The sequence below is a fragment of the Elgaria multicarinata genome, chromosome 3 (assembly GCF_023053635.1).
Source record: "Elgaria multicarinata webbii isolate HBS135686 ecotype San Diego chromosome 3, rElgMul1.1.pri, whole genome shotgun sequence".
Classification (NCBI taxonomy): domain Eukaryota; kingdom Metazoa; phylum Chordata; class Lepidosauria; order Squamata; family Anguidae; genus Elgaria; species Elgaria multicarinata.
The window spans coordinates 103836102-103851058 of NC_086173.1; the positions used below are offsets into that span (position 1 = coordinate 103836102).

General features: G+C 44.8%; 1 protein-coding gene across 1 annotated transcript; it reads left to right on the forward strand.

Annotated features, from left to right (window-relative positions):
* The first annotated feature begins 2241 nt into the window (after positions 1-2241).
* Positions 2242-11650, forward strand: LOC134395431 (kelch-like protein 6). Its single transcript, XM_063121595.1, has 4 exons — positions 2242-2326; positions 2942-3020; positions 7504-7731; positions 10210-11650. The coding sequence occupies exons 1-4, from the start codon at positions 2242-2244 to the stop codon at positions 11648-11650; spliced, it is 1833 nt and encodes a 610-aa protein (XP_062977665.1).
* The last annotated feature ends 3307 nt before the right edge of the window (positions 11651-14957 follow it).

Here is a 14957-nt window from a genome sequence, read left to right on the forward strand (position 1 = left end):
AATTTATAATGGCAACAATAAATCCAACTGAAATTAATCAATCCACAATAGCTCCCAGGGGCAGCAATTCCAGTGGCAGGTAGGGCTGAAAGCAAAAGAAAGCTGGGCCAAAGGCGGGGACAAAATATCAAAAATATGAGGATCCTTTAGCTGGAAGCTCTTACTGCCACCAACTAAGCCTTAGGAGAAGCAGTACAACCTCTGAGAATGAGAAGAAGAAAAACTGTGGAAAGGCCAAGGGGTTGTCTATACGCGGGGAAAGGCCCGCGGTGGCTCTGGAACTGCGCTGCATCAGTTATCAGTCAGAGACTTACCCTCACTTTTTCATTGAGAGCGAGATCCATATGGCTTTTTCACCATCTGACCTCCTTCCCGGGTGAACGGCCACACAGTTGGTGGTTGAGGGAAAGGAGTATGGGAAGGGGAAGGGTCAAAGAGAACTGAATTTGGCCACCAGGCTAGAGTAGCCTTCCAGAAGCATGGTGAGTAGTGGTCACCTACAGGTGAGCACGTAAGTAGCACAGCATCCTTGTCCACAGCTTTATTATTGACAGGCACCATCTTAATGTCTGTGTTTACCAACTGCAGGTATAAGCTGGTAATTTATAATTACCAGTAGGGTTGGTGGATATTCCATATTTAAAGGAATATGGGTTTTGTTTTGTTTTACTAAGGAGACATCCTGGAAGAATTTTGCCTCAATTGAGGAACTACCTCTTAGCCCTACCTACTCTATCCTCCATTAACTCAATTGGTCTCATTTGTCCCCAACATCCATTGTAAGCAGCCTGGCACCCATCTTCAAGGCTCCCATAACCCAGTGGAGGCTGAGTGACGCATCACGTGGGTATTAATGCCTTATTGTTAAATCTCACAATAAATTACAAGATTCCCTTTCTTTCGGAACACAGCTGCGGCCTGGTCTCCTTCCATTAAAAAATAATAATTGACCTCCTGTTGGAAAGGTTAAACTTCCAAAAGGGACTACAGATAAAAGAGGGGACGGTGCTGCACTTACCCCTTGATGATCAGGTCACCAACTCCAACCACAGCCTTTAAAAGATGCCCCACAATATATATGCAAATAACAAATGGGGATTGTAGAATAGTAACAGCTCATTGGCTGTTTGAAGGCTTTTAGTCATAATGGGGTGGGGTCTGGCTATCCTTAGGGATCCAGAGTTCTTCTTATACTCTGCATTTCAGGCTTTTGCCACAATGACCTAAATTCCTTGGTTTCACCAACAGCCAGCGATCAAAACCAGAGCTCCAACCCCTTTTCTTACAAGAAACTGTCTCATAACAATGTGCTGAGATCCAAGTTGTGTAGCACTAGGTGTCTTGTCCTTTATATTTCTTCACTGGTTTGGGGGAACTGCTTTTTTACACCAAGATTTGTTCCAGGCCCTGTAACAACCCAAAGTGGTTATCAAACAACAAATCCCTGTCTCAGGTATAAGCACCATTTTGAAGCCAGGTGTTGATAGTAGAGTAGCTAGATAGACTGAAGACCCTTTGGAACATCAACTGGGAATAAAAGGGTAGAGAAAGGAAGCATGATTTGTGAATCTCTCCATCTTTGAAGTGTCCCAGTGGAACAGATAGACCAGGTTTACCATTGTTCACAGAACATTAAAAGCTGCCTTATTCCAGGTCACCCAGTCCAGTATTGTTTGCTCAGACAGGTTTCCCAGGTTTCAGGCAGAGGACTTTCCCACCACCCACAATCTAGTCCTGTTTTTAAAGTGGAGATGCCAGGGACTCAACCCAGGATCTTCTGCATGTAAAAGATGTGCTCTGCTACTGAGACATTAATGAATGCTGGGCCCAGGGAATATTATTCCTGTGTGAAGAGAAGAAGAAGAAACAACATGATCAATGGCGCTCTGAAGAAGAGGGGAAGAGATTAGATCAGACTTCAAGGCTGTTATATCAACATGGATTATCAGTGGCCACACAGTTCAGAATGGCAAGAGGCGGTTTCAGTGAAAATCCTCCAGGTTTCCAATGTATTATATAACAATGGGTCTCGGGATAGCAGAGTAGCTGTGAGGATATATTTGGCCTGATGCTGGTATGTCTTGGAGCTCAAGTTCATCAGTATTCTAACTTGCATGAGGCTGCTATATTAACATCGTCTTGCCAATTGTAGGCTCTCTCTTCTTCCCTAGACATGACTGGATGATGAGTCTTAAAGAAGGAATCCTTTTTCTTGGAGATTCTTGATCCTGTAGATGGAGTATGGATACCAAAAAGGACCAAGATGGTGGTGGAGAGGATGACATAAGTGTGAGGCTTAGTTCTTTGGGACATTACATCACTCGGGGTAAGTTAACTGCAGAATATGGAAGTAAGAGCTGTTCCTCATTAGTTGTACACAGTCTGTTTCTTCCGGTCCCTTCCCTCTAAGAGTGGCTGCCCCCTGAGGGCTCACAGAAGGTGCAAGATGCAGGAATCTGGCCATGGTGGGGATTTTTTGTACAAATAGACTAGATCTACACTCTAGAGGTTGACTTTAGCAACATATGGAGTTTGCAGTACTAGTCCCTGTAAAAATGACACCTCTATGAGAGAATATTCTGAGTTCTAGTGTGAGCTGGTTTGGAAGTCATTTAGGGCTGTGGCATCCTGAATTTGATAGAAAGCTGCATGTGTATGGCTTGAATGTCAGTGGATTCCTTCACCTTGGTATCATGTTGATGTTACTCTCCTGGCTGTTGAAACAACAAAAGGAATCCAAGGAGTTTCTTGCAGGACCAATACATTTCCTAAAACTAACATGCATGGTATGATGGTGCTAGCCTTAAAATGCTCTCAGAACAGGTGCAATGCTGGAAACAGAGTGCTTTTCCTACTTGACCACTTGGGCAGGTCTCTCACATCATTGCCCTTGTTGTTTCTGAACAAGATCTGACTTGGTTTTGTCTCCCCATCCTTACAGGTTTAAGGCAGCTCTATGAGACCGGGCAGCTCTGTGATGCCATCCTGGTGGCTGAAGGAAAGAGTTTCCCCTGCCACAGGTGAGTTTCTGCTTTTGCTCATCTCCTAACCTGTTGGTGAATGTTGGCCTGAAGAGCCAGGTCATGTGACTGATACTTAACAAGCAAAAGCTTTGCCCAGGGAGGTGAAGTTGCCTAACTGAGCACAACAGAGCACATTCCTCAGCACTGAGATGCTCCAGCTCTGGGGGAGCAGCACAACCTCTGACATGGAGTGTAATAATCTTGGTCACAATGGATCCCACCACATCACTTCCCCTCATAAGCAAATGACTCGGATACTTCTGCTGGTCACATGCCTGACTGAGCTTAAATTTTGTAATTCTTGTTTGACACAAGCTATTTTGTTTTGTAAAATTAGTACAAATCCTACTCCTAGTAGTATGAATAGAGATTTTGACAAATTATGGTTTATAATTAAGGTTTATAAAATTGTTCATGGTGTGGAGTAAGTGGATAGTTTCCCTCCAACTCATAATACTAGGGCTCAGGATCATCCAATAAAACCTGATTGGCAAGTGATCTTGGTCAGATGGAACCAAGTATTTCTTCTTTCATGTAATTAATTATGGATTTCATTGCCCCCTAATATGGTGGTGGCGACTATGTTAGATGGCTTTAAAAGGGGATTCGCCACATTCATAGAGGATAAGTCTATCCATGGAACCTCTAGGTTTAGAGGCACTGAATAGAAACACTGGATGGTAACACCATCAGACGAGAGCTATTGCAGCCTTCCCCAAACTGTTACCCTCCAGATGTTTTGGACTGAAACTCCCATAATTCCCAGCCAGCATGGGGAGCCCAGCCAATGGATCCAACTGTAGGAACTGAGTCTGAGGTGGCTTTATGTAGAGTTGCAGAACCCTATGAAAGAGAACAGGTTTAGCTCCTGGATGCAACCCTCCAAGAAAAAAAGGCTGGGAAGAGCCCCCAGCCTTAGGGACACCCAAGACAGTGCTAACCATTTCCCTCAATCCTCCATTTAATGTACCCCAGACACCTGGTTCATCACACCAAGTGATAAGTAACCAAGGGAGCTGTTAGCCTGCCCTCTTAACCTTATTGGTGGTCAAATGGCCCAAGCAGGGATTTACGTGTAGATGTTGATATTAAAAATACCTATCCCTGCACAGAAATACAGGCTGGTGAGACTGGGAGCCCCATCAAGAGCATCTGGATTAAAATTTATTTATTTATTTATTTATTTATTTATTTATTTATTTATTTATTTATTACATTTTTATACCGCCCAATAGCCAAAGCTATGGGGGCAAGGAATAAAAAGAATATGATAATCGGAGTCTACTACTGACCACCCAGTCAAGGAGAAGATGAGGATGAAACTTTTGAGAAACAAATTGCCAGTGTTTCAAAGAAGTGCAATGTAGTAGTGATGGGGGACTTCAATTACCCCGATATCTGTTGGGAGACCATTACTGCCAAAAGCGGCCCTTCCAAGAAATTCCTGACATGTGTGGGTGATAACTTTCTCCTACAGAAAGTGGAGGAAGGAACTAGAGGATCGGCAATCCTTGACTTGATATTGCCCAATAGGGATGACTTAGTGGATAAAGTGGCAGTTACGGGAACTCTGGGAGAAAGTGACCACGTCATACTTGAATTCTTGCTTTTAAAGAAAGCAAAAGCTGATGTAGCCATACACGTACTCTGGATTTTAGGAAAGCTGATTTTAATAAACTCAGAACTATGATAAGTAAGGTTTCATGGCAAGCGACCCTAATGAGAAAAGGAGTCCAAGATGAGTGGGAGTATTTAAAAAAGGAAATCTTAAAGGCACAATTACAAACCATTCCAACAAGGAAAAAGATTGTAAGCCTATGCGGCAGGGTCTTGCTATTTACTGTGTTATCTGTACAGCACCATGTACATTGATGGTGCTATATAAATAATAATAATAATAATAATAATAATAATAAATAGAAGACAACAGAAGAAATCAATGTGGCTCCACAAAAAGTTTAGAGATGACCTGAATACAAAAAAGGATACATATAGAAAGTGGAAGGGAGGCCAGGCTACAAAAGAAGAGTACAGATAGGTACCAGAGAAGTGCCGAAATAGCATCAGGAAGGCTAAAGCTGAGAATGAGCTGAGATTAGTGAGGCATGCTAAAAACAATAAAAAGGCTTTCTTCAGATACGTGAATAGTAAAAGACCAAGGAAAGAAATGGTGGTTTAACTGCTTAATGAAGATGGCAAATTGATAACAGAGAGCTTTGGCTATTGGGTGGTATAGAAATGCAATAAATAAATAAATGACAAAGAAAAGGCTGAAGTGCTCAATTCCTACTTTGGCTCAGTCTTCTCCCAAAAGTGGGTCTATGTCCCTATCTTCAAAAAGGGCAAAAAGGAGGAACCTGGGAAGTGATGTTGTAGAGTTGGGCCAAGCCAGGCAGAGGAGTTAGTTAAGACAGAAAGACAATATAGCATGGTGTGGTGGATAAAAATCAATACTTTAAAAAAAATCAAAAGAATTTGATTAAAAAAACCGCTTACATTGGATTTTTTCAACCCAGTAACTATCAAACCTTGCTTTGACCTATCAGTCATGGGTATTTTGTTTTTGTTCACTGTTTTTCTTCCCGAGTGCAAGGCTGGGCCAAGACAGAATGAAGGAAAAAGTAGCAACACCGGAAAGAAAACAAACACAATTATCCGGTGTTCATCTTCCTATATTCACATCCCAAGGCTGTGATTCTATGCCCACTTACCTGAACTGAATGGAACTTATTTATGAGGAGCCATGTATAGGATCATGTTGTTAACCTCAAACTGTCATGGTGCTAGAGATAAGAAAGTCCCTATATGGGAATATTTTAAAGCCATTCATTTTATAGATAAAAAGGAAAGCGTGCAAAACATATACAGTGAGATAAAGAGGTGCAAGCCTGCTTGTAAGAATGAAACAGTGTAAATAATTCTGCATTTAGTTGTAAGTTAACATAGCTTAGTGGTTTGATCTGCACCATTGTTCAGGAAATATAGGAAAGAGTTTCAATGGGAAATTTGATTTAAATCAGTGATTTAAACGGAAGGGTTTTTCTTGCTGATTTAAAGCATCATTGATTTAAATCATCATGATTTAAATCAGTCCACCCTTAGCATCCGCACTGCTAATGTATCTTTGTGCTCAAATGGCATATTTGCATTTAGGATTAACCCTTTCCTAATCCGCCATTTTAATTCACAGCCTTAGTCCAGTATCCTGTTTCCACCTTTGGCCAGCCAGGTGCCTCTGGGTGATCAGAAGCTAAGCACAAAGAGGGTGGCCTCCTCCTATTCTTTGTCTCCAGTGTCTGGTATCCTTGAAGCCTTTTCCAGCATGGAGAGGGTTTTGTGTTTTGTGTTTTTTTCAATCTTCTGTCTCATGCAGCTGTAAAAAGCTCAGTGCCCCTGTCCACACAAAAGATAACATTTCTCGCTGCTCATCTCTGCACAAACCTGACCAATTCACCCTGTTGAGAATTGTTGTGTAGATGAGGTGAAGCTGTGATCAGATCCATTATCCACTTCAAAGCCCCTACCTTTATCTTCCTGACATTGCTCCCTTCTTACAGATTGGAGGAGGTATAAAATACCCAGTGATCCAGTGTGCACAACCGCAATGTGGTTAATAAGCTATGGTTAGCAAATAACTCATGGGCTGTTGTTGCGTTATTTGAGGGTTGCTGCCCCTCCCCCAAAACGAGCCATGCTGCCTGGGTTTGGAAAACACGACAGCATGTGCGACAGGCAAAATGAGGCACCATGGCTTACTTCCCTTACTGCGATCGTACGAACCAGCCCAATAAAAGCAGAAAAGGGCAAGTTAACCTGGCACAGCAGCAGTACAAGGGAGAGGAAGAGCATTCCCCATGTCTTGCAAACAAGGAGAATTGAGATCGCTGAATATGGGTATCCTTAGAGTTCTTCCATCCTGAGTAGTCAACATTCCTGTTTAGAAGGATCACATCGTAACCCCAAGGAGTTTAGACTTTTTGTAGTTAACATGAGCTCAAGTTCTGCCTTGACAAAGTTGATTCAGAGCAGATAAACAGAAGGACTTCTTCACACAGTGCATAGCTAAACTATGGAATTTGCGACCACAGGATGTCATGATGGCCACCAATTTGGATGGCTTTAAAAGAGGGTTGGACAAATAATAATAATAATAATAATAATAATAATAATTAATAATAATAATAATAATTTCTTACCCGCCTCTCCCTCTCAATTGAGGCAGGGAACAACATTAGATACAAATTCCTGGAGAAGAAGTTTATTGATGGCTACCAGTCATGATGGTTATATGCTACCTCCAGTATTAGAGGTAGTATGCCTATGTAAGGAATTGAGGGTGCTATTGGACTCACAAACTACTTGTGGGCTTCCCACAAGGAGCTGGCTGGCCACTATGTGAACAGAATGTTGGACCAGATGGATCCTTGGTCTGATCCAGCAGGGCTCTTATGTTCTTATGCTGTCCTTCCTCTCTTTTTAGGGCATTGTTGGCCTCATTCAGCCCATACTTCCATGCCATGTTCACCAGGCCCTTTAGAGAATGCTGGGAAAGGCGAGTTGTGTTGGAAGAGATGGCTTCTTCCGTCCTTCAGAGAATTCTATGTTATCTCTACACGAGGGAGCTCTTCCTTACACCAGAGACTGCTCAAGATCTCTTCACAGCAGCTAGCAGGCTTGTCATCCTCCCACTACAGGAGATTATTGGAAGGTAACACAGACTGGCTAAATTGAAGCCTGTTTTAGAGCTGGAACTGGGACTCTTTGGTTAGCTCTGGAGTGGGGGACCTCTTGGGGCTGCCTTCTTGTGGTGGCCATGGCCAAACAGAGTCAGAGTCAAAAGGGGCAGGGCCAAAATTACAAAACGTATCAGCATATTTTAGTGTAAAGTTCTTACTATCAGTAACTAAGCCTCGGGAGAATGGGAGAAAAAGGAGGTGGAGCCAGGGGTGGGGTCATGACCATCTGGTAACAGAGAGCTGGATTGTGACTCCAAGTAGCCTGGTTTTGGCCCCTGGTCTTGAGGTTAGATAGATGAGGTCCTTACTTTTGTAAACCGACCAGAGAGCTTCGGCTATGGGGTGGTATATAAATGTAATAAATAAATAAATAAATAAAGAGATATGAAGACATGAGCTGTAGGAGAAGCATTGCTCCTATAGAACACCCATTTATTTACCATTTATTTAACAATTCCGATATTGACAGGAAACATTTGAGATAGCAAACAGGAGAAAGAGATGTGATATTGAATAGCACATACATTTGAACCTAGCACCAATGTCTGGTAAATGGAAGTGGTCCATACTTATTTTCCTGCATGGATAAAGTTGGTTTGAGTCTTTATTCCTATCTTTAATGTGTCAAGACTACGTTTGATTTGAGTGTCAGGCAACACTTATTTGAGATGTCCTGGCAAGGCCAATGACTGCTGGGAAATTTCCCAGTTCAGACAGGGCTACCTGAGTTCTGGGGTTCCATCTAGGACACCCGTCTAGAAAATGCCCCCATTATGCATGAACTAAAACGAAATTCATTTCAAGGCAGTCACTGGGGAAGCCCAGCTGCCTCAGAGCAGCCCACTAGCAGCCGAGAGCCTCCTTGCAACTGAAGGCATTTTCCCAGGTGAAAATGAGACACAACGGGAAGAATGAAAGGTGGTTGCATGGCGCTCCTTCCTGTTGCCTTCCCTCCTACCCTCACAAAACAAGAGCCCTACATAGCATGGGAGGTATTCTGCCATGCTCCAGACCAACTCTCATAATCACAATTGCATATTTCCTCCCCACATTCCTTTTGGAGCCGTTGTTCATCCAGAGACATAGCCTGGTTCCTCTGTTCCATTCTGTTCTGCTCATTCCCGTGTCCAAGATTTCCTTTACCCTGGCTTGTTTCAGCTTTCTCCCACCCCTTCCCTCCTACAAAGCCCTGACCTGCTACTCTCCAATGTGCTTTCCCCCTTTCCCCCACCAGTGATTCCTCCTCTTTACATCCCCCCACTCCCCTCAAAGAGCTTGGAGTCTTAACAGCCGCACCTTCATTTAGTCCCATGATCTCTGTGAGGTGGAACATGCCCTCCTTATCACTTAGAACAGGGGTTCAAAACAGAGTTGACATCCTTCCCAGGGCTGCATGTGATGCTCGCTGGGGGCTGTGCATACCCCTACTCACAGGCACGCCCATGCACAGCCACATAGAAGCAGGCACACACTCATGTGCACGTTCACACTCAGTGGTGGAAGAAGAGAGTGGCTCTCATCCAGACTGCCTCTCCCGGCAATCTTGACACAGATTGCTCTGTCTTTGCTGTCAACAGGAAAAGAGCAATCTATACGATCAGCTGGGGAGGAGATTTGTCGGTGGCAGGGGTCACAATTAAGGCTCATGGGCCATGGTTGCATGTGGCCCATGGGACAAGGGTTGAGTACCCCAGTTTCAGAAGAATAATCTGTTGCAGAAAGAAAAAGAGAGAGAGAGCAAGAGAGAGAGAGTTCACACTTGGCTTCATATCACCTAAAGGAAGCCTGGAGATAGACATAGTGAACCTGTTCAAACAACATGCTAAGCCATGGTTAGGCCACTAATCTTCTTGCAGCAAATGGTTAGTGAGCGTGTTTAACCTGTGGTTATGTTGCCATCATAGTTAGGAATTGTACACATGACATGCTAAGCCATAATGTTTAGGTCAAAATGCTTATCCACCGTGGCTTAGCGTGGCTTCTGAACAGAGTCAAAGAATCCTGACCCCACCTGAACCATTTACTCTTTAGGGTTTAGCCAAAGGAAGTCTGTATGTTTTCTGAAGACCCTTGGCAAACCCATTTCAGCAGTTGTGTTTTGGTCTCTAGTGCAGGGATCAATGGGTCAGAGTGCCAGTGGGTGAGCCAATCCCTTCATTGCAGAGCATGAACACCAAGGGTTGACTCCAGATTTAAACGGAATCAATTGCGCTGGCAGTTGTGGGCAGCCCCTCCTGCCCCCTGAAAATTCTACACAGAGAATCATGAGGCCCCCAAATCAGGTGAGCTGTGATGTAAGGGGAAGGCAGATCCCTCAAAATCAGGCAGAGGGACCTTACGTGACCGGAGCCCTCCCACTCACAAAATACCGATTCTAGATCCAACCTCTGGAAAGTGAGATTCCTCAGCAGCTCCCCATTGACCCTTATTTCTTTTCTTGCCCCCACCAGATTCCTTGCTGACAGCATTTGTATGGACAGTTGCCTAGGGATTTATGCTCTGGCGTATTCTCACAACCACCATGCTTTGCTCCGTGTGGCCACACACCACATCACCTTGAACTTTGAGTCCCTTTCTGAACATGGGGCCTTTCCAGGGCTGGATCTCAGTACAGTGGTCAGCATTCTCTCCTCAGACAAACTGCTTGTGTCTTCTGAGCTGACCGTCTACCATGCCGTTCAGCACTGGGTGAGGTCTCAGCCAGCTGAGCATCTCTCACTGATCAAGAAGCTGATGGGACAGGTCCGCCTCCCCCTTCTAACATCTGAAGAGGTCACAACAGTCCAGAAGGATATCATTGCAGAGTACGGGCATGCTCATTTGCAGTGGGAACAGCTGGATGGAGCAGGTCGGCTGCTGAAGAGCGGGGGCCTCAGGCATGGCATGTATGATGACTGGATTGTGAGCTTGGGCCTCTTTGTAAGCAACATGCAAGGAGGAGTCGTTGAGCGCTTGAAGACTCACTTCCTGGGATTCAACCTACAGATGGAAAGTTGGGAGGAGATCCCACCATTGATGTATCTCGATTCCTCCGGTTTCTTGTCCGTGGGGCACAAACTCTATGTCTCTGGAGGGCAAAAGCTCAATGGCTCTGTTTTAGGCCATTTGCATGAGTTTGATGCCCTCACGGGCCGGTGGATGCAGTTGCCTTCCATGTCTGTACCCCGGAGAGAACATGGCTTTCTAGCATGTAAGCAGAAATTGTACGCCCTGGGAGGGCGAAGTGGCCGAAGCGTGCTTGACTCTGCAGAAAGTTTTGACCTCGTGCAGGAGTCCTGGTCACCCATTGCTAACCTGCCATTTGCAGTGAGTCATTTTGCCTCTGCCACACTGAAAATCAAGCTGTACCTGATTGGTGGGTTCTCTCACACCAGGGCGAGCGGCCTCGCTCACAGGGGCATTCTGATTTATGACACGAGCATCAATGTGTGGAGCCAGGTGCCACTGGCTTTCCAGTGTTACAAATCAACGGCTGTGGCCATGAACAATGGGATCTTTGTCATTGGTGGACTGGTGGAGGAGAGCAGCCAACGGGAGACGCCCGGCACCGTCATCCGAGCTCTGATCTCTGGCACCCATAAATGCTTCTTCCTCAGCAAGGATGGCACTGTGAGCCAGGACGTTGCCATCCCAGAACTTCCCATCCTGGTCTTACCACCGTGCGCAGTGCAGTGGCAGAGAAGGATCCATGTCCTGGTAGGGAACACGATTTACCAGTGGAAGCCCGGAGAGCCGAGCTGGACTAGGAGTCGGAAAAGTGCTCCCAACACAAGAGTGACATTCTTAACTGTCGTTAATGGTGTGACGCTGAGGGTACCCAAGAAAACTCTGCAGCCCCTCTTACAAGAAGCCTCAGCAGCCTTGACAGCAGTTTGGGTGGCTGATAATTAACAGGCTTATTATTGACGCTTTCCAAACCACCTTGATGTCACCTTCTGCCCAAAAGGCAGAATGCCACCATACTAAGCTGCTCTCTTTAATATTAGCTGTGCTGATTCTTTAGGAGCAGGAGACAATTCCATTGGTTCCCCTTAAACGCACTTGAGGCAGGAGGGTGTCTATGGCTCAGACCAGTGGCATGGCTGCTGAATAAACTCCATTCCCACCTCCAACTTATTTTACTAAGCATAGAGTTGTTCTGAATGCCATGTATTACAACAGTAGCAACATAAGAGGCTTATATCAGCAGAGAACCTTCCTTGGAAAGAACGAGGAGGATTTCTTGTCTTCAGCTCAAAGTTCCTATATTTGCTTCAGAGTTCAGGGCAACCTCTGGGTTCTGTTTGGGTGGAGGGACTAGAAGAGGAATGGGAGGCAAACTTGACTAGCAATCACTTACCACAACGACTAGTACAAAAGGAAAATTGTTAGCTATTTATTAGTAGATGGTAATAGTTATGGAGCTTTTCTACATGAGGTATTTATTGTCCACTCGTGATTAGCTAAGGGTTCTTTAGACAGAGTTCTGATCCTCCAGTTTCGCTTCTCTTTTTTCAGAGCACTTTCCCAATTTTTTTAAACAAGGAAAAAGCGCTGTTCTGCTTGTGTATTTGCGCTGTCCCACTATAGCACAGCTCCACCTAGAGGCTATGTAGCAGAAAATCTGGAAAGGGAAAACTCTCTGTGTAGAGCTTGGATCTCAATTCTGCAATGAAAACGAAAGTAGATACAGCGATAAACAGCCTCACATAGAAAAGCTCATGGTTACTCCTCCTTAAACCACTTACTTCTTTGGCTGAATAATATGGGTGTGTAGGTGCCAGAACATCTGGTACAAAATCAGTATTTTCATCTGATACATTGACGTACCAATTTGGGGAAAGTGTACATGGGTGGGTTGCATAGCTCCAGGTGATCTTAGATGATCCTATTTTGTCTTGTGTGAGCCATTTTGAGGACAATGACATTGGCCATGCTGGCTGGAGATTATGGGACTTGTAGCCCAATGCATCTGGAGTGCACCAGGCTGGGGAAGGCTCTCCTAGTCCTTAGATTTCAGTTTGTCTACCTCTCTGCCCCAACTAGATCTCTTTTCCCTTTCCCCAATTCTCTTTTTTGTTTGTCTGCCATTGACTGGCTCCTTTTGCTTCTTTCTCCCACTGTGGCCTCTATGCCTTGTTCTGCCATACTACACTCTGTCCTAAAAAGTCCCTTCCTCTTGGTAGCCACCAAGACACCCTCCTTTCCTCAAAGTTTTCTTCTTCAACAATACATTTTCAGAACCTCCATTGCCTCACATTCCCCTTGTTTGCCATTGTTAGAATACACGTGGTCAAAGCAACATCTGGAATATTTGTGAATAATTCATTTATAGCGCAGTCCTATACATGTCTACTCAGAAGTAAGTTCCAATTAGTTCCTCAATAGGACTTCCTCTAAGTAAGTTTAAACCAATGCCTTTCCCTAATTAATGCTCCATTTGCACATTCTTCCTTAGTGGTAAAATCATTACTTTGGTGTGCTAATCCTAGCACTGATTTGCTTCTTAACGTTTAAAATGGCCACCTGGGCCCGTTCCCTTTGCCATGGCCATTTGGCAATTCCTTTTGTCCTCATCCACTTTTATAAAGTCTCCCTTTATTTATTTTCTAAAAAGTGACCTGATCATGTACACAGCCACCAATCTGCACTCGGTGCCTTATTTTCATTTTCCTCCTATCCATCTTACCCAACTCCCCAGTCAAAGCAATTCTACATGAAATCACACTGCTTGTGCTTAGACACATATTCAACTTTTAAAAATGTCCACGCTTTGGGATGGATCCAGAATCTTGTCTTCTGGGAGAGGGAGGGCTCATCTCATCTAAAGTGCCCCATTTGGGGGGGGGGGTTCCCCCTTCTCCACATGTCACGACTCACCCCGTTCAGCAGGGTCTCTGGATGCTCTGCGTAGCATTTTTAGGGGGCTGGAGGGGCTGCCCCGGGAAAGAGGAGGATGGAGAAGTCCACTTCCTCCAGCTTAAATCTGGATCCGTTCCCTGGTCTCCACAGCACTTGACCCAAATCTCCCAAATTTCAGTGTGTCATAGCTTTGATGGAAAAAAGAGACTACACAAAGGCATGTCTGCTCTCCGTCCAGAATCAAGGACTGGAACTCCAGTCAAAAATGCTTCAGTGTTCCCTTGTGCTCCCACAAACTCCCTCTCTTGGAAGTATGTACCTACCCCGCAACCAGATGCCTTTCTGAGAGAGGGGCAGCCATTCCCTTTCATCACAGATATATGCATGATGGGTTTCTACCATACTCTCCAGCCCTCTTGGCCTACAAATAAGTAATAACAACAGTGCCCATTTGAAAACTGGAGCAGGAGTTAATTACGCTCAATAAATTATGCCCAACAGAGCAGCTGGCTCCCACAGAGAGGTGACTGCAGGTAGGCAGGTGAGCACTGCAAAAGGTTCTGCCCTGTTTCCTTGCTTCTAAGTTTGCCTCTGCATCTGCTTTGACATTTCATCCCTCTTCCCTCCCCACCTCTCTCCCCGATGCATCTCTCACAATGAAAACGGCAAACGACCCACAGTAGCAACCCTTAACAATGTCTACTGAAATCTTGGCTAACAACCATAACCCCACTTGCCTGCCCTAGTCGCTGGGAACATGATTCCCCAGGAGAGTTGCTACAATGCGTCCCCAAATGTTCTGTCGCTTGGCTTTATGCAGCCACCTGCATGGCATAGTAATGGCCACCTGCTCACCCCTTCAGCTATATAAAACACACCCGCATCAAGCTGCTCAGCAGAGGCCTCTGTCTTTATGGCAGTGGAGAAAGACAAAACAGCGACAGGGGAGACCTTCAGCTTGGAGAGAGAATTAAAGGCGGCAGAAACGCAATTCGAAAGCTCCATGGGGTGCATGGAACAACATTTTGAAAAATGTGAATGAAACATGACACACTGCCATAGTGCACTCTCCGTCCACCCCAAAGTACACTCTTCTTAAAGCAAAGCAGGCCAATTAAGCACGTGCGTACGCTGTTGAATATATTCAAAACGTGGAATGTGGGCTTCCTCGTTGCAAAATTTGGCGTGTTAATCTGAGACGTTCTCTACCAACTTAATGGATCATTTCAACCAGCAGAGGTCAATATCACCATGCAGAGGGTCAGAGCAAGGAATAGGGTTGGAATTCAACTAATTCCACCAAGACATCTGAGCACACAAGCGGGGTCTGTGTTCTCATCACTGAATTTCATGGCCA